The sequence below is a fragment of the Mesitornis unicolor genome, unplaced genomic scaffold (assembly GCF_000695765.1).
Source record: "Mesitornis unicolor isolate BGI_N332 unplaced genomic scaffold, ASM69576v1 scaffold13222, whole genome shotgun sequence".
NCBI classification, from domain to species: domain Eukaryota; kingdom Metazoa; phylum Chordata; class Aves; order Mesitornithiformes; family Mesitornithidae; genus Mesitornis; species Mesitornis unicolor.
Genome location: NW_010167386.1, coordinates 53,065 through 78,842, shown reverse-complemented (window position 1 = coordinate 78,842; position 25,778 = coordinate 53,065). Strand labels below are relative to the sequence as shown.

The following is a 25,778-nucleotide window of genomic DNA, read 5'->3' as shown; positions in this document are numbered from 1 at the left end:
CCCGGTCCCAACCCCAGCCCAAAACCGGGAAGCGGGCCCGCGGCGCTCGCTTGGGCCCCCACAGCCCGGGGCAGGAAGGGGCGGTGCGGCGCGGAGCTCCCGCCGAGCGCCTCGGCTGCCACCGCCCTCTGGCCAGGTAGGTTTTTTTAGGGGAGGAGGACGAGGACAGGAGGGTTGGGGGTGGCAAGGCTGTGCGCGGGCAGCTCTTTCTTCTCTCTCTCGGAGGAGCCGAGCTCCTGCCTCTGTTCAGGGCATCTCTGCGGGTGTGCGCGCGTGTGTATTTAGTGGGGGAGGTTCTTCGCTTTGCTCTGGCAGCCCCATCCCTCCAGACCCGCTCGGGCAGCGTGCAGGGAGGCGGCAGGTCCTGCCCGGGGCCGTCCTCTCTGTCCCCCATAAGCCTACTTGACCCTCCCGAACCCTGCCTGTCTCCTCAACCCTGCCTTCGCTCCCCCTGCCCACGATGTTGCGCTGTGCTCCCCTAAGCCACCCAGCTCGGGCACCTCTCTCCGGCTTTCTCTCGGGCCCAAGATTTACTTTTTCCTTATTATAGAGATGACATAAATAACTTTGCTATGAAAAGAGCTTATTTCAACGCACAGCCCCTCACTGGCACTGCAAAGTCGCCATCCCTGGAGTGCCCGGTTCCTTTCCCCTCACACCTAGGTGGCTTTGGAGCAGGGCAGGCTCCTTAAGTGCTACTGTAGATGGTAGCAGCAAAAGATAATTCCCAAAACAGTTGTGTATCAGCCCTCATATGCCTCATTTAGAAAAGTTAATATTTGTAATTTGCTATTACTTTTCCATTAATGCTAGTAAAAATGAATTTCTCACATTTACCTTTTCTGTTTTCCTCCCTGCAGTTGTCAGTTCACAAAGTGAGAAATTCCACTCTTCCTTTTTCAGGAGGTTTTTCAGACTGAGCTGTCTATGTATTGACTCACTTATTGAGAGAGACTACTCTCTGTTTCAGTGATGAATTAGGTTCAGAAGATTTATAAGTACAAATTGTAACTCTGCAGTTTGGAAGACTACCTCTGTGTCTGCTTTCCACCTGGCAAGACTCGCATAGTGAGTAAACAACTTCACTTGTGTTGTTTAAACTGAAGATGGATTTTCATTTTAAACCAGAACTAGCAACCCTGCCAGAATGGTGATTAGACCTAGAATGGTTAAGGTGACTGTTTGTTAGATCCTTTTGTTTCCTTCATGAATCCTACGTGAATTATGCACTGTATGGTGATATTTGAAAAAGACTTAAATTCTACAAGAAGCCATCCTTAGAAAGGTAAGATAAGTGTTTTTCTTCCTTGACCTCAACATATTTCTTCAAGCAGCCTGACGTACAGGAGAATCTGCTCATTTTAAAAAAGGGCAGTCACAATGCCTTTAGGTTTCCAAAAGTGTTCATCAAAACAAGCTACTTGAACAAAACTGAGGATGACCTCGATGTATCAACCCCTTTCCATTCCAAAATCTTCTGGTGATTGTAGGAGAATGAGGAATAATTGTAATAATGCTTAAATACAAACAATTGTTTACTTCATGAGGTATCATTAATGCACTTTACAGAGCTTAAACCTTCAGTTTGTTTAAAGTTTTTGTTGGCATCACAATGGCACAATGATTTGAACCATTTTTCATTATTAAAATCCCATCTGTGGCTTTAACCATGGATTAAATTTGAAAAACATGCTTAAAGCCATTGTCGCTTTGGGCCTTATAGACAAATAAAGGTTTTTTTGTACTTCTTCTGTTGAAACTGTCGTCCCCACTACTGCCTTAGTATTTTGCCCATTGAGTATTTCTGTACTTCTTAATTAGGCAGAAAATCTTTGCATTTAGTTTAAAATATCTCTCGATTTCTTTCTGAAAATTAAAAAATCTATTCTGTTCCTTGAAGAACCTCTTTATATTATCTGCATTTTACCAAAAAGATTTTTCTCCTCCCCACTGCCCTGCCTCCTCCTGCCTCTAGTGTTTCATTGAAGAGTATGCAAACCATGTGGCGCAAATGTAAATACTGTTAGCCTGAAGTAGAACAATTTCAGACAAATTGATCAGGTTCAACATCAATGTGAGAGTAAGATTAAGGATCTGTGTTTTGCTTGTTAATATTAGGCACTAATCTCAAACCAGTTTATTACTAAGTAGCTTGCATTATACTATGTTCTTTAATCCCTGATAAAAAAAAAGAATGAAGGGCTCTGCTCTGCATGCATTAAAACTTCCACTGTATGCTGACGTAATGTGCCAAGAAAGAATGGCATTTAGAATTAAAAATCTGGTGATAAATTATTTTATCTTTATGTAGTGGTTCATTCTTTCATAGTCTCTAACAGCTGTATTTCTTCTGAATGTGATAGGGTAAAAAATGAAAAGTAAATTAAAGAAATGAAAATAAATAAATTTAAGAAATGAAAATGAGAGACCCTTCTTTCCTTGTAAAGTGTAACAGTTTGAATCTCCATGTGTAGCAGGGAACTGAAACCAGGTCTGGTGAATTTACTGTATGACTCTTTAAAGTTGCTTGTTGCAGTGTTCAGTATCCAGCTTCTTTTAGCTGCTTTCTAAATCTGGATCTGTCTACCAGTCAGTCTGAAAAAGGGGATGTGAAACAGATCTTTCATCTCTTTACAGTGATTTATGAGAGGATGGCATACTAGTAACGAACTGAGGAGAACAATAAGGGAAGGAGATCAACTACACATTTCGATGTCATTCTGGAATATTGCTGGAAATGCAGTAGCCTTCTGCCTCTGGCTGCTTTACCTCATGAGACGTTTCTAACTGTAAATCTCAGGACAGTACCTTACAGTAGTAAGTATGTACTTTCTCTAATTGCAAGATGTTTAGGTAATAAAACCACAGAAACGGAATGCTAATGAGTTTTCTTTTGGCAGCTCTTTGTGAAATACGTCTTGTGTGTGTGTGTGTGTGTGTGTGTGTGTGTGTGTGTGTCTCATTTGTCCATGCATGTTTGAGTCAGTGGCTAAGCAAGGTTGTCTCTCTTGGCTGCAGAGGTTGAAATGAGCTTATTATTCACCTAATCTGTCTGTTTTGTAAGCAAAACTGAGGCACGGTCTTAGGACTGGCTCTGCAGATCTCAGATACAGATACTCCACGTTGGATATCTCAGAGCAGATACTCCATGTTGGTGTTACTTAGTGATGTTTTCCATTTGCCTTTGAAAGTGCAGTTGACTGAAGCGATTTAATATGAACTTCATCTCCTCCCCCTCAGTGGAAATGTCAGTGCTCTCAGCTGGTTCTTATTGGTTCCATAGACAAAAATGTAAGACAAAATTGTAGATCTCATTATTTTCCAACAGGCTCAAAATTAACCATCAAGATATCCAACCTATCTACATTGTGCTGTTCTCACTGAAGGCAAGAGAAGTTTCTACTAGCTGTTTCTACAAGATCCAGTCTTGCAAAGTTTATATTCTTTGTGAAGAAAAAAAATACTGTCCTATCCATTGGTAGATGTCTACTGGCTTGGGCTCTGAGTTTGGGTGCTTCTGTAAAACTGTCAGTTAAATCAGAAGTGTGAAATACATCTAGTGAACAAGAAAATGGAGGAAGGAAACCCTGCAGTGCTTTATGAATTTAAAATAAACTTGCCAGGAAAAATCTAGATACATTATCGGATGTATGAAAATAGTTGTTATGATAAAAATGTGTAACTTCCCATTTGGAAAGCCGTCTTCAGTGCCAGGCAATAGTTACACTGCTCACACGCTCAAAGGACTCTGTTTCACTGCACTTGTGATGAACTGTGAATCTGTTTTCCTCAGGCTTTCAGAACACGCAAGAAGAATTCAGTTCCATTTTTTCTGGAGAAGAAGTGAGAAGTAACTCAAGAAAATGACTCTCATGATATTTTTTTTAATGTTTATCATTGAATCTGCCCCTGGTAAGTATAAATCTTCATTTCGGTAGTCGAACCTTCAAAATATTTGCTGAGTATGTGGTGTCTTCTTGACAGTTGCTTAGAGCAGAGCAAGTTTTGTATTTCGCAGCTAAGAGCAAAATCTTAAACATTTTGGCAATTTCAGCCCGGCTCCAGGCTTGGGACATTTGGTCCAAAACTATGAAATAAAAACAGGACAGGTGCTACCTGGAGACACCTGATGATATTGTGTGGGAGCATGGCTGTATGAAGAACCACATCAAGGAAGAAAATCAGTCTGCTGCTTTTTGTGCTCTTCAGAAGTGTGGTTGTGATAATTGCTAAACAACAATAATCTCTGAGAACCTCAGGGGAAATAGAGACAGAAAGCTTATTTTATTCTTGACTATTAATTCTAGACCATGGTCCCTTTTCTGTATTTTTTATTACTTCCGTATGCAGAGATGCATTTGGGAAATTTGATGGGAAAAGTAGACTTTAAGATTAAATTTTACACACATAGTCTCATTCCAATAGAACTTATCTGAAGTTTTTAAGAAATCTAGCTATGTAATGACTTAGTTTTAATTAAGATTATAAGAAAATGCAAATGTTAATTCATATGATCTCTGCTTTTATGGCAGTTTAGTTCTTAGGATTAGCCATATTTGTCAAGTCAAATCATGTGTGAAGAATTTTGCCTTTCCTCTTCCATTTGTGGCAGCTGCTGTAAAGTGAGGACAAATGCTGCCGTTTGTGCTCTTTTGATTTGGACAATGTTGGACCCACATGAAAGGATCTTAGGGAAGTGTTCTTTTTTAACATCCTCTTTTTCCTTCTGGTTTCACTTGGGTAAGGTAGAATAAAGACTTGGAAAACTGAGTTCTTAGACTGAAATAAAATTTGCTGCAGCAAATAAATACTGCCAAACCACTCTGCTGAAAAAGAACTTTATAAATGACCAGTGGCACAGAATATAACTTTAAGGCCAAGCTAATGTCATGTTCTGAAAGAAGTATTTGGTTTCCTAATGTATCTTTTTACCTCTTTCTCTGAAGAGAAGCTGTGTCCCCTTCGTCCCTCCATTGATGTGTTAGAAGGGGAATATTTTTTCCTGTGTTATCCTGAGTCAATGCAAGAACATTTTCAGGAAGGAGCGTACATAGTAAACTGGTACAAAGAAAATGCTGGAAAACAGCAACTGATAAGAGGAAGAGACAGAATTGTTTCCCAAATGAATTCTCTGGAGTTTTGGCCAGCTGAACTCAGTGACTCTGGGAATTACTCTGTCACTCACAGGTGGGTACACAAACTGGTGGGTGAGCATCCTGCCTTTGCACTTGTCTCTAAGGAAGCCAACCTCTTTTTCTTGCTTTGTACTGTTAGTGGCATCCGTACAAAGGAAGTGCAGGGAACTACATTAGGTGTGGTGTCATTTTCCACATGGTTTCACAATCACTATCCAGGCAGACCTATAGTATTTATAGATAGCTATAAGCAGATGTGGCCTTTTAAAGGTTCTGTAACCTCTTGATAAGGCAGGTAGGATTTCTGCTGGTTTGTGATTAATTACCCAAGCAAAATGAGTGATAGGCAACCTTTCTATCCACTACCAAGTAAAAGGAAACATTTGCTTGTCTTCTCCACCAGACTTGTTCTTCCTTACTGTTTTGAGTGGATTTCATGCCATGAAGCTTGTCAAGTGGTCTAATTGTGGAGTAAAGTAATAAGCAAAGAGTGGCATAGCTGAACTCTGGTTTCTGTGCAATCTTTTGCATGCTTGCAGCTGTTAAAAGAACAAATGAAATTGTTGGATTTGATTTCCTACCATTGTAGAACATCATGAGTCAAAAGGGGAAGTAAGGGTGGGCCTCAATTGTTTGGTGGTAATCTTCATGAAACCACCAGGAAAGACGAAAGGACCAAATCAAAGGTTTGCTGCATGGAGTTCTTCTGACTAACTTGCACCAAAACTGTAATTCAGCATTTACAACTGAAGCAATAATTAATTTTAAACACATTATTTTGCATGTAATATTTCTGATTTGTGTAGTTTTCCGGGTAATATTTTTAAGGTTCTTGCCTGGTTTGTAAAGGTTACAGTACTGCGGATACTGAAAAATGCTCTCCACATTTCTGCAGCAACATTGCAGACACAGGTTTGATAGTTTACACTTTTAAGCTGGACTTCAGTTTTTCATCTCCAAGTTAACTTGGAAGCTGAAAACTTCATGTTTAATTTTTCCACGTATCATTATCATCTAACTGATATTATTTAAAAAAGCTAAATATTATAAATGAGAGGTCTGCTGGTAGAGTATTTCTTTGGGGTTTATGTGATTTCTTTTTAATTGTAGGGCACTTTTTATTCAAATAGTAGGTAAGGCTTGAGAAAAATTTTACTCATGTATGTTGAACCCAGTCTTAAGAGAATTGTCATTAGGGTTGATGAGTATGGTAGTTTGGCTGCTTTGTTGTGCAAGGTTGTGCAAAGGTGGTATATTATTGAGAGCAGATATTTGTCTGAAGTAGCACAGGTGAAGCCAGCTGCTTGGTTTTAGTGTGTAGAGGTTAGCATTAGATAATACCTGATATAGGCTTGTCTGTTGCCATGGACCTGTACTTTTCATATCAAGAGTTTTGATTTTCCGCTTTTTGTTTAATTTTCTAAGACTATATGATGCTACTACATTTTAAAACACAGTTTTGAAAGTAGTAATTTTTATTTTAGAAAAAAAAGAACTTAATTAAAAGAGTGTATTTTGGCCACTCTGAAACAACTGCGTTTTGTGTTGTATTTTGTTTTTTTTCAAAATTTCTTTCTGTTAGGCCCATACAAATACTCATTTTTCTATTAGGATCAGAATGAAGGCACATACCAGAATCTTGTGATCCTCATCTGTGAACTCTTCACAGGTCTCACCACTGGAGCAATAGGCATAAGGGGATTTTTTTCATGAGATTTTAATGAGGTCTTGGGCTTAGTTTATATGATGGTTCTCACTTTTCACAAGCATATTAAAGCAGTTACATTTCAGTAAATACAGAAAATTATTTGCAGCAACAGTCCTCTGTAGAGACAGAGGACTTTTAGGAGTCTCTATTGATAGGGAAAAATTGTAGGCTCTTGTGGACTACTGAATTGGTTATAGATTTAATAAGAACGACAATTAGAATGGAATTGCTTTCATTTCAGAGCATTTATAAGAAGTTAAATTTTTGGTTTTGAAAGCAGACATTCTAAGTATATTTTTATTTTTTTTATTTCCAACTGTTTGCTATAGAGATACATATTTGTAAGCTATATGGGAAATTATTTTTAGAGTGCTTATAACTGTTTAGGCAGTTTTAGGGAACAAAGTGACAGTTAAATATACTGCAGGTTTTGGGGAAAAGTAAGACTACACATGTTGACAGATTTTGCAAACTAATTAAACTTAGGGGTTTTTTTCCTAATATGTTACAACTGACAATATGCAAGAAGTGAGAGGTGAAAATGATGTAACAATGTGTTTGTGGTATATTATCCACTTATTTTTGACTTAAAGAAGAATGAGATGTTTTCCAGTTGAAGCAGAAGTGTACTGCTGAGACATAGCATAGATAGCTAAAGTGTGTGTGCATGTGTGTGTTAAGGCGTTCATGTGTGATGGTTAGTATAGTAGACTTGGGATATAAATTCAGGAATTAATAGACATCACCTGTAAGCCTGAGTGTGTCCATCTTCAGCAACATCTGTTGAAAATAAAGGATTTCATATGCACTTGGAGTGCATCTCCGCAGGTCATCTGGTTGCTCTGTGTTGGTGACCTTGAAACTGAGGGAAATTACAGGTTCCTTAAAAAATGAAAGTAGAGAGATCCAAAATACATTTCAAGATCCCAGTACTGCTCACTTTTTCAATGTGTTTAGAGCAGTTGAAAGCAATGGGAATGTACTCATCAACAATTATTATTTTAATTTGGAAGGCAGAGTATCAGATTCTTGCAGTAGATTGAAATATTGAGATTACACTGGCTTGTTGCAGTGAAATAGCTAAGGAATGACTTAAAGTTGGCTATGTATCCAGTAAACTTGGTTTATATTCTCTAAGGGCTTTCACTTCCCTGCATCCTTTCCTGACTCAAGCTAGTTTATGTTGTTCCTTTTTGGTGGGTTTGGTGAGGGAAGTTGAAAGGCTGTTACGCCAGAAATGGTTTTGTTTCCCACAAATTATCAGTAAAGAATCTCAGCAAATGAAAACCAGCATAGAAATAAAATAGCTCGGACAGTAGGAACTCAAACAATACAACTTAATGTTGTTTTTTTTTTTCTGAAAATCATACACAGCAGAAAGCTAGAAATTATATAACCCAAATTCGTCTAAGTTTGCACAGATGTGGTTTTGTCACCTTCAAGGGAGCTGCTCCTTCCCAGATTTTGGTTTATTGGGTAGAATATCTCGATCTACTTCATGTGAAGTCCTCATATTCGTTGAAGTGATTTCACCAAATATGATCACAGAAGAAAACATCTGTGTTTGGGTAAGGTAGAATTTTTGTTTTCAGAAGAAAACAAACTGTGCTGAGGACAGCATGTGGCTTTATTGATCCTTTTCTTCCATTTGCTGAATCTAGATAGTAAAATCATATGTATTTTATGGCTAGATCCATAATTGTTTCTCCTGCAGTATTCGGATGCTAGTGTGATGTGTAAAGAAGCATACAGAGTTTGTGGAATTAATTGGAACTAATGTTTATGTCTACACCTAAGCTACTTATGTTAGGTACCTTTATTGTCAGGGAGAGAGAGGCCTTTCTGGGGCACAAGTTATCGCGTCCTAAACCAAGCATATAAAATAGGTCACATGAACTGCACTCTAAAAGGGTAACGGTTGACTGGTCCCACTGTTGACTGGGATTAGTAACTCTGATTTAAATGCGTAAATGTGATGTTGAAGAATAGGTGAGGACCTCACCCACTGTGAATACCCATGTGAGTACATCTCTGATGAAAAAGTTCTGATAAGGTTTTCCCTGTTTATGACACCCTAGTTAACTGATTGAGAAACCAAACCACTATGTTTTGATTTAGATAGTTAATTGTAACTATGAGTAATGAATATCTTGAGTGAGTAAGGAGAACAAGGAGAACCTGTATGGGCTGAAAAAAGGTTACAATGTGAAGAGGATAAGTGAAATATGTAAATGCATCTGTTTGGGAAGCTCAAAAAGGGAAAAAAAACCCAAACTCAAAACTTAATCTAAATTAATCATGTAAATGATGTCGTAATAGTTCTTCTGAATCTTGTAACAGTAAAAAGCATGTCAGTCAAGAACAGTGTTTAAACCTACAATAATCATCAGGCTTGCTTCTCCATTTCATCTGCTTTGTCCCCTTAGCCCTTCTCATCAAAATGATTCTTGACTAGTTTCAGTTCTCCTGGGAACGATTCCTTTTTCTTTTCTTGGAAATGGAAAAATTCAAACATATTTCTGATGATATGGCTGACACTGGAGGGAAGTGCTCTGTGTTTGATTCTTTTGCTTTGTCAGACCCTACTTTTTCAGTAAAAAATGAGAGCTTTAAGCATTAACTGAGAAATCTGACCCATTAATTTACAGCAGCATATGACTTTCTTATAAGCCGTAACTTTGCCAAAGTTAGGCTGCCTTTGACAAGCTCAATCCAGAAGTCCTCCAGTTTCTTTTCTCTTGGTAGTTGTATATTTGGACATATCCAGCAGTGAAAAAACTCACAGCTATAATCTGATTCTTTAGAGGAATATGTGGTTAGAATACAGTAGATAAGTGCATAACAATGCTCAGCTCCTAGATATTCAAAAGAGGCATTTTTGGAGCATATTCACCTTACCTTTTATAGTTACTACATAGGACGTGATGACTGCTTTAGCAGTGGTAGTTCCTGGCTCTTAAGTCAACCTGGAGTGGCAGCTACTGTAGATCTCTGATGAGTGTAAACTGAAAGACAAAGAGATTGATCCTTTCCAAAATGCCTTTTTTTACAGACGTGCTTGAATCCATAAGTGCTTCTATAATTCATGAGACTTGCATAGTTTAGAAATATTTCCAAAATACCAGTGACTATCTGTACAGTATCAGACAATGAATAGTGTTGCTTTGCGAACAATAGCAGAGTTACCCATCTTATTTTTGACATATTTTACAAATACATGTTTCAGTTACTGCTTTAAACTTTAGCAATACATAGGAGATTAAGCCTGCAAAATCACTCGCTGATTAAAGGTCCTAAACCTCTTTTATGCTCACTTTTAACTACACATGATGCCACAGATAGTTGTAATCTTGTTCTGGTTGATGTAGCATATATTGTCATATTTCATAATTATAATTGTGTTATCGAATGTTTTGTGATAGATTATTTAGTTTAGATAATCTCTTTTGTTATGGGAAATAACACGTATTTGGGGTTGGAAAAGTAATAAAGGGGAATCTAAATAATTAGGTCACTGTAGATGTACTTTTTACCAAACAGATGTATTTATTAGAAAATTTATTTTCATTTTGTTGTGTAACTCACTAAGCTACATTCCTTTAAAAAGCTCTGAAAACTGATTTTGTTTTTTTTTTAATAGCAATGGAAAACAAGATTTCACAATTCAGAAGTGGACCTTGAATGTACTTGAAAGAAATAAAAGCAGCTGTTTCAACAAAAATCATTTAACTACAGAAATTAAAAATGCTGGAACTGGTCATTCACTGAAATGCAGTGATTTGTCTGTCAATGAAAATGACAGCATAATGTGGTACAAGGTAATTACTGAAACAGTGTCACTCAAATCATTGGCTATAGAAACAAAACATCTGATTGCAGGAAAAATTAATTACAAACAAATTTTTAGAAACATGCAAACCTTATAAAGCTTTAATTTCTCAGGTTGTTAGGGGAAAAAAACCCCTTTAGATAGAAATACAAAAGAAGGTTTTCCTCTTCTCTTAGATTTGTAAGAAAAATGTACCTGTAATTGAAATTAATAAACTGGTAGTTCGGAATGGTAAAAGATCTGATGCGGATGTCTTCTGATTTTGGCAGCAGCTGGTTTAGCTACTTTGCTAATACAGATATCCTGACAGTAAAGGAGGTGCCATGATTTTTTATTTACAGTTGCCAAGTGCTTGTAAAGCAATTGCAAACTTTTCAGTTTTGCTGCTTCTGAACACTTTTTACAAAATATGTAACAGATCCAGTTCTGTTCATTTTAGGAAAATCACCGGTCTTCTCTTTACCAGCTTTTGCCAGAGCATAGATGATAGTTGTGTAAGCACCTGTAACTGTTGGGTGCTGTGCTCGACTATTGAGTGAAACACCCTGAATAAGTTTCTTCCACCTGGTCTGTCCCTCTGCATCGCCTTGACCAGTGCTCCTTATTCCTCTCAAGTGTCCTGATTGAAGTAACAGACAGTGTTCACTCTGTGTTGAATCAGTTTTGGGAAAGGATTTTGACAGCTTAAATATGGGCATCTAGATTTCGCCTGGCAGAATGAGCCACAGCCCTGTTTCCTTGTCCTCTGGGGCTTGGGAGGATAGGACCATTGAAGGACAGGGCCGTAGGTGGATGTTTTTCTCGGTAAAGGACCATACCCCATTTTAATGCCTAACACTGTGTGAGACAGAGGAAGTAGCCCTCCTTGTACCTAAATATCCTTTGGCACTTGATTGGGTGAAATTTTTCAAAGCCTTCCTATCATACCCTAAGCTAAGATAGATAAAACAGGTATGGTCACATATGTCTTTTGTATCAGAGCCTAGTAGTAAGCAAATGAGTCCAAGAAATTTCCAGCATTGATTGTTTCCCCTATCAATCTAAGGTAATTCAGACCAGAACCAAATATTGCTATGTTTTCATAGGACAATTCACTTAAAAAAAAAAAAAAAAACAGAACAAAACCCCAAACCATACCAGTAAACTAGAGTTTGTTTTGGGGAGGAGGGTGTGTAAACAAATGTTTTCCCACTCTTGTCATCCTGTGAGATGGTCACTTTCCCTGTTGTTGAGGCATTTTGCTTTAACCTGAAAGCTCCTCCTAAGTGTAGACAGCTTTTGGCCACAAGCAGGTGATATCTACAGACCCAAGCCATCACTGTGGAAAATCCCCAGAGGAGTGCATTTAGATTTCTGATACAATATTTTTATACTCAGTTGCTTAGAATTGCAGTGCTCTCAACTTCTAATCAGTTAAATGTTCAAATGTTGCATTTAAGTGACCATGACTGAAAACTGGTCACCCCCCTCCTTTGAGTCAGATAGATATCATGGAGATAATGAAAGAGTTATGGTACACTTTGTTTCAAAAATATTTTTTCAATTCTTTAAGGTTTTGAATGTATGTTTGCTACTGAATAATGTTTTCTGTCTTTATTGATGCAGGACTGCAAGAACTATGAAAATGAAACAGAGCGTGAACTGGATTTTACAGCCTTAACAGTACAGCACTCTGGGATATATACCTGTAAAATTTTGATCAGTCATGAAGGAAAGGTATACCACAGCACAAATACAATTAAGCTGGTAGTAGAAGAAGGTAAAAAAGCTTTCTAAAATTTTGGAATGTGCTTTTCGCTTCTCTTTGTTATGGAGATTTTAAATTTTTGTTCTCATAAGTTCAGATAAATACAAACAAGAGTGATAAAATCCGGTAATCAGAACTATTTTGCGGTAATTTCTAAAATAAAAAAGCAGTAGAAGAAGTTTATATGGCATATTACCAATTTTTGAAAATGTGATTAGTATGTTTTCCCTGCAGTTCATTTTTTTCAAAATCAGCTGCAGTAAGTAAGTCATACAAACTTAGTAAGAGTTTTGAGAAAGAGCCTTTCGAACCATTGTAAATTGTGCTCTGCGTAAATATGCATATGAAAAAAATCAACAATACATACTGTGTTTTAAACTACTCAGTAATGCCAAAGTCCAGATATTGTTCTTTGAATTTAATGGAATATATGTTATTATTTTTAGAAATAAAGCAAAGGTGTAATTTTTACTGTGGTAAGTAAACTATTACTGCAATAGCAATATTTGTTTGTATTTTAGATGCACCAGAGGCTGTAACTTTGGAGATAGTTGGACGTGATGAAGAAATTGAAACAGAAATAGGTATGAAATTAGTACAAGAATCTTTGTGGTAGCTACTGCATAAATATGGTTTTGTCCTGTTACCTTTATGGTTGATGGTCTGGCTAAGTGCCATCAAAGTAAGAACTCTCTGTGTACCCTCCTGGATCTGATCCATCCTCACATTTAGTTATGTTTTGCCTAGTGTATTCCACGATTGGTATACAAGTACACTGAATGTACCCTTTTACAGAGGCAGAAGCTGAGGTTGCTGCGATGACCAGCAAGAGAAAGTGGTGGTGATTGTAAACCTTTCTTTTGTAGATAGCAAACTCCACCAAGCTGTGTGTGAGAGACATCTGGTTTGTTTGGCAAACAGCAATAATGAGTAATCCTCTTCATACCTGATGCAGCTGAGGATGTTATTCTGCAGGGAAAGGAGGAGTGTGAGGGCTGACAGTCCTGGCAATGCAAGTATGCAGATCTGCCTCTGCTGCAGAGAATTGGTTATGTTGTCAAAAGCCAAGACCTTAACTGTGCTTCTAGCTGGGAGCCGGTTAGATAACATGGTCTGCAGGCTTCACAAATTGTTACATGGGACCCAGGATTTTCTGGTTGAGGCTGTAATTACTTTGTAAAAACATAAATTTACCTGTCTTTTTCCTCTCCTGTACCTGAGGGCTTCTCTCATCTGGTTACCTAGTCCTTCTTTTCCAAGTCTGAAAAATCATATTTACCTCTTCTGTTGCTCATGTGTGTATCTTATTTGCTCATCCAGGATCTCAGATGCTAATTTTCCTTTCTTCCTATAAATACCAGGTAGTAGGTCCTTTTTCCAATGGTAGTACCCCAATCCTAGGATGCCTCACATCTCCCAACCTCCCAGTACACCCTTTCTACACAGCCCTTCCCACTTACTGTGCTTGTTCCAACCCCTAGAAGGTAATAGGATTCAGCATCAAATGATCACGAACCACCTGTTTTACATCCTTTATCTGTCTTGATAAGGTCATTGGATAAGGTCATTGAACTACACATTGAGTGATGAAACAGATAGCATTGTGGAGAGCAAAGGAAATTTTGGATGCACTAGGTCCCTGGTCTTTCAAACCTGTCATTGTTTAGATGGTGCTCTGTAATATGCCCCCAAAAATAGCTGTTGTGAATGGTGAAAAAGCTCGAGTGACCAGGTAGGATGTTACTAGAACTTTAGGTCTGTGATTCAGTCTGTGCAACTGCAATTTGGATTTGTAAGGTCCAAATCTAAGACAGGAAGATTTTCAGCTGGATTCTGCTATAAAATTTCTTAAGCAGTTCCACTGGAAGCATCCTGTCTGAGAAATCTTGAGAAGCCAGCTTATGATGTGTGCCCTTAGAGGATTCTTGGGCAGGCCTTGCTTACTGGGAAAGCATTTGTGCATGATGGCAAGAACTAACATGAATCTTTTGTGGCTTAATAAAGGGTGTTCTGGATGTGCTCTCTAGAAATGATGCTGGCATAGCCTAGAAATCATGGTGTAAAGTTGCAACTAACCTCAGGTCAAACTTCCCATGACAACGTTTAAAATAAAATGCCTTGCAAATTGTCAAAGTTCACACTCTAGAGCTGCAGCCTTCTGCTTTTATTTTCCCAAGTGTACAGTTGTCTTTTTGGTTTCGCTCTTTCTTACATTTCACAGGGCTCTACTGAGTGGTTCCTGATGCTTTTCATTAGTGCTTTGAAATGGTAAAAAGTAGCTGACTAAGTGACTTGTTCATATATTCAGGATTATGCTGATTTCCAGGTGTGGTGCTGGGATGAGAATTTCTTCTGTGAGACTTCAGCAGGGGCTGTAACAGGTTTTGGTTTTATTGAGGAATAGTGTTTAGTTTAGCTATTATAATCAATTGGTGGTAATTCCCCGTCCCAGTTACACACTGATGATAGGTTGTCCTCTCCTGTTCTCTGCCTCCAGAACACAGTTTAGTTCATAGAGTCGTATAGTATCTTAGGTTGGAAGGGACTCACATGGATCATGGAGTCCAACTCCCTTTAGTTCTCTAAAGCCTGAAATTCTCTGCCGTATTGAAACTTTTCTGGATGTGACAGTTTATTACAGAGAAAGCAATGGATGGCGGCCACTCTGCAACAGGGTGCAACAGAGCCCTGTGCACAATTCTTGAAGCCATCACCAGTGCAGGTGGAACACCTATGAAACTGTGGAGGGGCTACAAAGTCCCAGAAGGAGCACAACTCATGGGATACATCGCCTGGAAAGCTGACATTTTACTGCATTGTGAACATGAATACTACTTCTGACTAGATCTTCTCATGTTATCCTTTGTTTAGGTAAAGAAGAGGTACTCAATTGCACAGGTTTCTTGGGTTATTATATGCAAGAAGATGCCAGCCTCTACTGGTTAATTAATCAAACATTTCCAGAAAAATGCACAGGTATCCTCGAGAATGAACCTTCAATATGTGAGGAGGAGTTTAAAAAATTACAGTAGGTTTCCTGAAAATACTGCATTTTTGTTTGTATGTGATAATGTCCTGCAATTTGTGGAACTGCAAATTCAGTAAAACCTCAGTCTGAGGTTATTTTAGAATCTTTTTCTCAATATCTGCCTCTCAGTTTGTTGTATGTTTCTGTACAGATAGTGTTGCTAACACCATTCCTTGTTGCAGGTTGGGAAACAAGTTCTATGCCACAAGGCTACTACGGATTAAAAAAGTAACAGATGAGGACATGCACCATAATTTCACCTGCATGTTGCAAGTTGATGAAAGAACACAAATAAAAATAGTGAAACTGAAGAAAGGTAGGGTATAATCTATGAATCATACTTCTCATACGTAATTGTTAACCGTGCCAGCCTCCTCAATCTTGAGGGCAGGTTACTGATTTAGAAGGACCTGGTCCATCTAAGTGCTGGACCTAACAACCCCCTGGGTGATTCCTCCTGCTCTGAGGCAGGGGAAGCAGAGGTTGCTGCTACATCTGCTAGAGCAGCTGTGTGAGGGCTCCATAGTTCAACTGCTGCTGCTGTGGACACAGCTGGGGGATGCTGAGCTGTGCTCTGTCTGGCAGATCCCTGAGCAACACTTTATTAGATCCCACGATAGAGCATTCCCTGTGCTCTCCTACTCCTCAGATTGGTGGGATCACAGGGTGTAACTACCCAAAGATTGCTGCAGCCCAGAATCCACTGTTTAGATCACTTTGCTTATTAAGCAGCTCTTTCTAAAATTAAAAGGTGAGGTTTTGGTTTGTTTTTGTGGTGTGTTTTTTTGATAATGCCTGAAATGTTCTGGTCGATGGTTTCTGTCTTGTCAGGGTTTCTATCCCTTCAGCTATGGAAAGCTGACCTCTACTATGTAGTAGTACTTCACATTTATAGTCCAGACAGCCAAAAGAATAATGGGAAATGGGCATTCCCTTCTTGTTTTCCATTTTCCAAGCTTTACTGGGAGGAAATGTGTGAAAGTAAAGTAGTCAAAAGGTGATGCATATAATAAAGCAAGTGAAATACAGACTACAATAACCATGACGTGACAGTGCCTTCATAAGGACTTCACAAAGATTTAAGGGTTAAAAATCTGGATTTGGAACTAAAAAGACAAAGATAACAGAATAATAATTAAGGGGATAAAAAAGAAAGCCTGAAAGGGACTAGAGGCAGAATTAAAAAAACATCTTGGCCAAAGAGATTAAAGGGGTCATTAAGGACTGTTATGGATGGACTGAGAGGGGCAAAAGGTAGAGAATAACAGGAAATAATAAAGAACTTGAAGATAACTCATCATAAAAGTGGGTGACCACCAATTTGGGATGCTGTATCTCTATGAGGATCTGTAGTGTCGGTCTTGATCTCACATACAGTTTATTTGTGTGTGTGGAGGGTGTGTAAATGTGTAAGATTGTTTCTCCAGTTTTTAGAGTAATCCAGGTTGTTTTTCTGCTTGAAGTACTAGCAGGAAAGGATTCACATCAACACTGTGATTTTTTGGGGTGCTTTTAAGATGCCATCAGTGGTAAACACAGTAATCTTGTCATATGAAGATCTTTGTTAAGTCTATGATTTTCTGGGTTTCTGTTTCACAGGGAACACCCGAGATTTGCCTGTGCACATGTTTACAACTGGGATGGTCCTTGCTGTACTGTTTCCATGTGTTACTGTAGCTGTAGTGTTTGTCTGTGTGATGTTTAGAGTCGACTTAGTTCTGTTTTACAGGAACATATCCAGAAGAGACGACACTGCTGGAGGTATGACTTGGCTAATACGGACGTTAAAATAAATGTATTAATTAAAAAATAGTTTCTATAAAACGATCATCTTTGAGGAAGAGGTAAAATAAATCCAGGGGTTCTGTGAGCAGAAACAGCAAAGAATATGTAAAAGAGAACTTGATAGTCAGGTGCTAAAGTGAGTTTGTTATACACCTGGGGCAGTAACAGCAGATAAACACAGCGAAGAAGCTGCCTCTGGAGCAGGTAATGGAAGGGACATGGTCAGATGGTGTTCAGATGCTCTCTGTTCTGCCATATTCTTCATCACAGAAGTTGACGAAGGTGGAGGAGTTTACAGTTATCTATCCATAAATACGACGAGCACTCTGCAATTGTCAGATAGGCATCGACAGAAATTAATTTTCGCCTCACTGATGCCCTTCAGTGACGTGCAGTTTAAAATGCTTCTTTGACTGTAAAGACCATTTCAGTGTTCATAGGTTTGTCTCTAAATGCGCTTAAGGACAGCAGGAGAGCACACTACTGGTATCTTTCTAGGCAGCATCACTGTGACTTTGACTTAAGGAGCAAGCCTGATAGTTACCCAATTCTGGGAATAATTTTTCTGAAAACTGTGGTGAAAAAGTTTGCTGTGTATATCTACCTGGTTTTTTTAGCCCCAAGTCTCTAAATCAGCTTGAATATGACTTGAATAAACAGTAGTTCTCAGTAATGAGTGGATGTCACCTATGCCTGCCAGCATTATTTATCTGTCTGTTGATGTTAGCTATCACTGTGTACACTGGGTCTCAGGGAGGATCTCCAAGAACCTGGGCTTGGCCACCCTGGAGGAACTGATTGATACCAGGCAATGGATTTTCTACTCCTAGAGTCCTTGCATGAGTTGGGTTTCCTGGGCTGCTAGTTTGTGCTCTCTTTTATGAACCACATGTACTAAAGAATCCAGAAAGGGAAGGAAAGAAGTACAGTGTGCCATGCTGTACCTATCCAGATAGTTGTTCTGTGGCAAGGTGCAATTAGATATTGCTCAATGTGGTAGACCTGGCCTCTGAATTGGTCTTGGATTTTGTGTTTGTAAATTATGTACCAAAGCATGACCAGACATGGTATACTCTTATAATTAAAATAATAAATTGGTTTATCCTCTTTTGCCAGTACTCATTTTACAGAACTACTTGATAGTCTTAGGCAAAGAGTAAAAGAAATGTGGAAACCTGCAATATCACTTAAATAGCATTCTTACCAAGTTACAGACGTATTTTTTGCTTCCCTTTGTTTTCTTGATCATCACAGATGTCACATTAACTAGTTAAATTAACCTTAATGTAGAAAGGATATGTTATTTTGAAATATATGCTAAATGCAATCAGAATCTTTTGTATCAAATTTAAATTTATTTAGGATTTTTTTTTGTGTTTGAAGACTGTTCAGGGTATCAAAGGAAAGAGCAAGAATTTCTAGATGCTTTGCTATTGAGACAGTAACTTTGAAAACCAGAATGTTGGATCAGATACTGTATTTCTAATGGTTGCTACAAGAATACAATTGCTGATTTCTTTCCAGATGGAAAAGAGTATGATGCATTTGTGTCTTACCTGAAAGACTGCATTTCTGCTACTGCAGAAGAGAGAGAATTTGCTTTGAAGATACTACCCATGATATTAGAAGAAAACTTTGGATACAAGTTATGTATATTTGAGAGGGATGTGTCCGCTGGAGGAGGTACGTCTATTAAATATTCTTGTCATTAGATAGGCACATCATTTTCACACAAAGGTAGAAGTCTGTAATTAGAAGGAATTCTGTCAAATGTGTTGTGCATTGAAATGCTAAATTTAATCTAGACTGTGTACATGCAAAGTTTGCGCACATGTTTTACATATTTTACAGATATATTTATGAATTCATATACACCTACATACACACACACATATCTTTAATTACACAGAACCAAGATGAAAGATGAAAAAGCTAGCATGGAGAAAGTTAAGGTGAGAGCACAGAAGATGTCAGATGTTTCACAGCAATAGTGCTCTTGCTCTGCTTTTGCTGAGAGCAGACGCCTATGAATGAACTCACATTTACTGCACAGAGCAGCTGGTGTCTCTGGTACTAGTTATTTTCAGGTAACTTGTCTGCTGTATCTTCAGTGTGGTGTTTGAAAACATTTTGTGAATGTAATGGGTGTCATAACAAAACAGAAATGAGAACATGGAATTTTGTTTCTCTAAATGGCCTGTGGATAGATGGCCTTTTGGAGATGCTTGGAAAAAAGATACTGGGAGGGGTTCCATTTAGTCCAAAGATCTAGTTGAGGAATAGGATTTAATTGTTAAAAACACAGAACAATAAGGTCAGTCAGCCTCCTTCACAAGGCAGGAACTTGTCTCCTTGTATCCATTCCTGACATAGTTTTATAACCTGAGAGGTGCCACAGCTCTTACAAGCCATTTTTTCCCACTTATTCTCTCTTCTTAAGCATTAATAAAAAGCCTTCTGAAGTATTCAATCTGATTCTTTCAATGGTTTTAGCTTATTTTCTTTTCTGTGGTCTGATCCATTGTGAATATGGAAAACGGAGCATTTCCTTCTATTTACGGGTGCCTTTGGTGTGTTGTAATACCCTTGCCAACCTCCTCTTCCTCCTCTCAGTTTCCCCTTCTTTAGGTAACTCCTGCAGTTTCCTTTGCCTTTCTCTACAAGGTGTGTTTTCTAGATCTCTGGTCTCTGTAGACCTTGTCCCATGGTGCTGAAGCAAGCACAGGAAGTTGTGCATAAGGATTCATTTTGTTGCATGAGTGTTTGAAGTGTATCACCATTTGACTTAATTCATCACTTGTCATGACAAAAGTCATGGATCTAAAACACAGTTGGAACTCATTCTGTCATCACATGCTAGTCTTCTCAACCTTGGATTACTGGCAATAGATTTGGGTATTTGGGTATTTGGTGGCATAAAGGAAGGAGTAACCTGTGGGTTACTGAATATTTGGAGAGAGGTTGCTGTTGGTGACTGTCTGTGGAATCACCCTGATGGTATCTATTAGGAAAGAGCAAAGAGATGTCTGGTTGGAGGAAAAATACATTTTGCTGTCATCTTCTATTTGTGTGATAGACAGCTGTCTAGGGTAGCCAGGGTAGCTATCCTTTTGTAGGTATAGGATGCTTACATGCTGTCACTTTATAAGGGGAACATTTTTGATACATGTGTGATTGTTAAAGGATAAGTCGATTCAGTGCCTATCCTTTCAATTTAGTTTAATAACACATTTATCTTCAATTTGCAGCAGTTGTTGATGATATCCATTCATTCATTGACAAAAGCCGAAGATTAATCATTATACTGAGCCAGAACTACGTTTCTGACAGAGCCATATACGAACTTGAGAGTGGACTGCATAAAGCCCTAGTTGAAAGAAAAACTAATATAATATTAATTGAATACATGCCTATAAGTGACTACAATTTCTTACCAGAATCACTATCGCTTTTACCATCAAAGAGGGTTGTGAAGTGGAAAAAGGATAAATCCCTTCCTGTGAATTCCAGATTTTGGAAGAATCTTCGGTACCTGATGCCAGCAAAACCTACTAAGATAAACACCAAAGGGCACAATAATAACCTTGAGTTAGGCTCAGAAGGGGCTCAATCACAGACTGAGAGCTGTGACTTCAATGCAATCGTATAACAATTCTGGAGGCAGAAGATACTGCAGAAAACTGCGCATTTTGCTAACTAATAGAAAACATGAACTGCACACTTACATTGGAAAGATAGTGTTCATAAAATGCGGAGTCTGAGTTCTGAGAGGAATGCAGAAATTGTTACAGTGGCTTAGGCAATGTTAACCCCAATGCTGAATGCCATACTAGAGAGACTTTCTTCGGCAGTCTGCACCAGGAGCAGAAATTTAATTCTGCTAAGGACTTACCACATGGCATGAAGCACAATGCAAAACATTTTGGTTTCACAGTTTCCAGTAATGTAGAATGGTATTAGTTATACTTGCATACTTTTTGAGGCTCTTCAATAAATATATCAATATTTGCAAAGTATTACTACTTGGATGCTTTTGGTTTTGTATTTTGATATTTCCTAATGATTCTGCTTGGGAGTGGACCCAAATGGCTCCTGCCCTAGAGAGCTTGTGGAAGAGAGGGTGTGGGCAATGTCAAGCAGAAGAGGTTAGAAAAAGTAAAGCAGATTTGATTGGGCTAACAGTATTCACTACTGAGTTATATGTGGTCTAGACAAGACAAGTGGGAGTGTTTTGGAGGAATGGTAAAGACTGTTTCCATCCTCCTGTTTCACTGAGAATACTGCAAATGCTCATTTTGGCAGGGAGAAGTGGGAGATGGGATAGAGAAAATAGTATTTTGTTCGTGAACACTGATATCTACATTATACCCTGAGCTGTCTTGAGCTGAGGGCTGTAAGGGATTTATGTGAAAATGAGATCTTCGGTTTATATTCTCTGAACTCTTTGGAACACTTGTACTTAGTATTCTTTTTTAAAATAAACTTAGTAACGCCATTCAAACACATGTTAATCCTCCCTTATTATTATCCACCTGACAGAAGATACCAATCTGACATAAATTCTGAGATAAAATGAAACCATATTTCCTTCTAGTACCAATGGAGGGAAATCAATGGAGAAGCATTTTGCAAGATCTTCTGTCAGTTTGATAGGACACCATCAAGGCTCAGCCGCCTCTCATCATTGTCTTGCATTCGAATAATGCTAGTTCTGAGGAGACATCTCTTTGACACTGGTGCTTAATTCATGCAACTGTAGTGGAGGAGCTCTGCTACCTTCTCAGTGCACTTAGGAACAGAATTGGAGTGCTGGGTTTCATGGCAATGTCTCAAGATTCATGAGAAAGAAATATGTTGTTGTTTGGCAAATATTCTGTAATCAAACATAGTTTATGACAGATGTTCAGATAAAAGTAAAGGCTAAATATGAATTTACAAAATGAAGACAACACAGTTGCCAGGTTAACACACAGATGAAAAGGAAAAAAGGAATAAAGCATACATCTGTGGTGCCTTCAGATCAACTACAAGAAGTCTCTTTCTGTCAGGCAACTAAAGTACTATTGAAGTGTGTGGTACTTAGGCAAAAGCTGTTCTCTGGCTTAAGCTTTTACTGAAGAGGATTTCAGCTCCGTAGACATGTGTCTTTACATTTCCAGATTCTTCTCAAGGTTCTGTTCTTTACCAGTATTTCCTGTGGTTTATAATGACAGATTTAGCATTCTCCTGCAGGACTATTGATTGCCCCTACTTCAGAAATGCCATCGGACATACTGGGCACATCCATTTCTTAGCCAAACAGTGGACAGAAAAGTTAATAACTTTCCTTGTACTTAACTGAGGTGTTAAACTTGCTCCTCAGCCACATAGTTTTTCATCAATATATTGCCTAACAACATAAAGTGTCAAATGTGTTATACTAAATGTGTGAATACAGATAGTGCACAGGATTTGTTAAAAGCTCTGGACTGAGCCTACCCTTCATGAGAATCAGCTACTATAAATTGAGGTTGAATTTGCCTGGAATGCCCCCTCACTTCAGCTTAGAGAGATGATGTGACAGCATATACCTTCTACACTTCATGAAGCTGTACTCTGAAGATTGAGAGACCATATGGAATTTGACTGCACTGAGGTTTTACAAAATAACAGAGGACTATACATGAGGAAAGTTGAAAGCTAAATAACATTAACTTCGAAGTTGTTTGAATGCCAGCAAAACAGACTTTCAGATGTAGTACAATGAACTACTCAATATCTGTCAAAGGGTAAATATTTTTGCACAGGATGGTATCGTGACACAGTCATTTAATCTCTATAGCTGATCCTCACGGCCCATGTATTGGGAAACAAAGGAAATTAAGGATATGCATATTCATATTAACACCAGATGTTGTTCCTGTTGTTCTTATATCCCGGATTACTGACTTTAATCAGGGCTTGGAAATGGCTGCTTTCTCTTTACCAGTCCCTAGGGAAAAGTTGCTACTATGACATTTATGGAGTGTAGTTGTGTTGATCTGCCTGATCATGTGTATGTCAATTTATAAGTGAATTCACATGATAGTTGGTTTGAGGTAATGGTAATTTCATTAATTTATATTGCATTTTTCATTTCATTTTTGCACTTAATAAAACTTTATTTCCCCACTCTCCACATCTGTGGCTTCCTGACAGCAGTAAGTGTCAAAAATCAAGCACAGTAAGAAAAAACAATGTAAAAAAAGCAAGAGTGTGGTTACACCTGCTCTCCACAAACAATAAATATCACATTTGTACTGGAGAACAATTTAAACAAAGCCAAATCCAAGCAAGTGATTGGAATATATAATTTCCCAGAGGAGGATGCAGATGGTATCAGTGAGGAGACAGCTGTTGTAATTCACCAGTCTTGAAGATTCTTGTCTCTCTCAGATGTACTACAACATAGTGCTAACTCTGAAAGCATAGTCTGTGTCTGCATTTTATTTGGTGTTCATGGTTGACTGCTTTCTACCACACACAATGAATGCTAGAAGAAAAAGTGTGTCAAAGAAGTCTTCTTGTCTGTTGATAATTTGAACATCAATGTTGGAAAGAGTTGGGACTATTGTTTATAGTGTCAGTACAATAGTGTAGTACCATGTAAGAGCCTGGAAATGTAGTTTTGTGAATTATAGTTGTCCATGTGCCTACCTTCAGTGTCTGCACCAATTCTGGAGACATTCCTTGAGTGAAGGGGTCCCTCCAAATGAATGCCATAAGTTCCATATCCATAATTTCTTCCTACTGTAAGCAATTTTGTTTCTCCATTGCCATCTCCATTCTTTACAGAGATATGAGAGGTAGAACTTGTGAAACAGGAGTAAATTCACCCCCAAGCAACTGCGTGACTCCATATCCAATCTTAAGGACAAATCATAGCTCTTCCACCACTCTCCAGACTGTAAAAAAAACAGAATTGCAGAAGGGCTGGAGGACAGAGGGAGCTGTGGTTTTGCTGGTTACATTGCAGAACAAATGAAGATTGTAGTGGTTTAGGCCCAGTGCATAACTGAGCACCACGATGCCCCAAAAAGGGCTAGTCAAAATAAGGACTGGGAGGGCTTCTCACCACTTAAAAAGGTCACAGGCAAAAGACAGACTCATCATAAGGAATAAAAACAAAACACTTTTAATTTGTTACCAACATCAGAGTAGGACAATGGGAGATGCCACCAGATCTTAAAGTCAAAACACCTTCCCCCCACCCCTCCCTTCCTCCCATGCTCAGCTTTTGTTCCCAGTTTCTTCACCTTCCCCCTCCCCCTTTGCCTTGAGGTGCAGGGGGATGGGAGTGGGGGTGTTGCAGTCGGTTTTCATGCCATGTGCTTCTCAGGAGTAGGAAAAAAAAACCTCAGCCTAATGTCTCTCTCTGTTTCCACGTGGCCCTTCCCATTCCATAGGGGAGAAAGTCCTCAAAAGTCCAATCTGGGCCTGCCCACAGCTGCAGTTCCCCTCACACATGAACTGCTCCAGCACACCCCCTGCCCAGAGTCACGGCTTCTTCAGGGGCAGCCACTGCTCACGTGGCCCTGCCCCACTGGCGAACTCTACGGGCTGCAGGCCAGTCAACCTGGTTCTCACCACGGGTTGCAAAAGGGGAACCTGGGTTCTGCGTCCGCCTCATCCTCCCTCTCTTTTCTTTCCTTCAACTGACTTGGTGTTCTTCAAAAGTTGTTCTCCTCGGGCCCCACTCCTTTCTCTGCTGCAGGTCTCTTCTGGTGGTTCTGGAGTTCTTGGCTCTCTCTTTTTTTGGGATGGAGCTGCAGCAGGGCTTAAGCTTAAGTGGTGGTCGGTGCCGGCCAAGCCCAGTCGGGCAGGGCCAGGGCCGTGCCATCCACACCTGGGGCCGCATTGGTCAGGGCCGGTGCCAGAGAGAGTAAGGCATGCCCTGCACCCCCTTAAATACATGAATTCACAGGGGCGCTGATTGGCTTGGCCCTGGTCAGAGGTGGGTTTGACAAAGGAAAAGGGGGAGCTTTTCAGGTAGCTTCTTAAAGCGCCATCTCCATAGCCCTTCCCCCATTACCAAAGACACAACCAAAAACTCCTCACAGAAAACCCAATACAAAGATGCGTGCAGAAGCAAGTTGTCAATAGTGTGTTTGCTGAACTAAAAGTTAAATGTAACTGTTGCAGACAGCACAAACAGGAGCGCTCCAACAGGGATGCGCCTTGGGCAGATGACTACTATGTGTGCAGAGCAAAGTTAGTGTATGCTGGACGTATCAGACCTAAAGGAAATATGCAGTTGATTTGTGTACATTGATCCAGAATTCTGTGTGTCACATCCAGAAAGCAGAAGATTGATGCCCCAGGTCATCAAAGGTTGTTAAAAAATGGCAAGAAAATAAAGATTAGCAGATATGAGGACAGACACATGATTCTGGCCTGGAAGGTTACTGTAGAGCTGTGGTTATATATTAAAGTTGTCCTTGTCTATATTAATTTCTCAGAGAAATTAAAAAAAAAAGGGCTTTCTTTTTGGAGATGTTTATGGTGTGGCTTGCATGGAAGAGGCAACT

At 39.1% G+C, this 25,778-nt stretch overlaps 1 protein-coding gene across 1 annotated transcript; it reads left to right on the top strand.

Annotated features, from left to right (window-relative positions):
- The first annotated feature begins 3,863 nt into the window (after positions 1-3,863).
- IL18R1 (interleukin 18 receptor 1) lies at positions 3,864-20,881 on the top strand. The gene is made up of 10 exons (XM_010178682.1): positions 3,864-3,912; positions 4,947-5,187; positions 10,484-10,661; positions 12,278-12,431; positions 12,941-13,003; positions 15,291-15,447; positions 15,630-15,763; positions 17,047-17,208; positions 18,757-18,915; positions 20,481-20,881. The coding sequence occupies exons 1-10, from the start codon at positions 3,864-3,866 to the stop codon at positions 20,879-20,881; spliced, it is 1,698 nt and encodes a 565-aa protein (XP_010176984.1).
- The last annotated feature ends 4,897 nt before the right edge of the window (positions 20,882-25,778 follow it).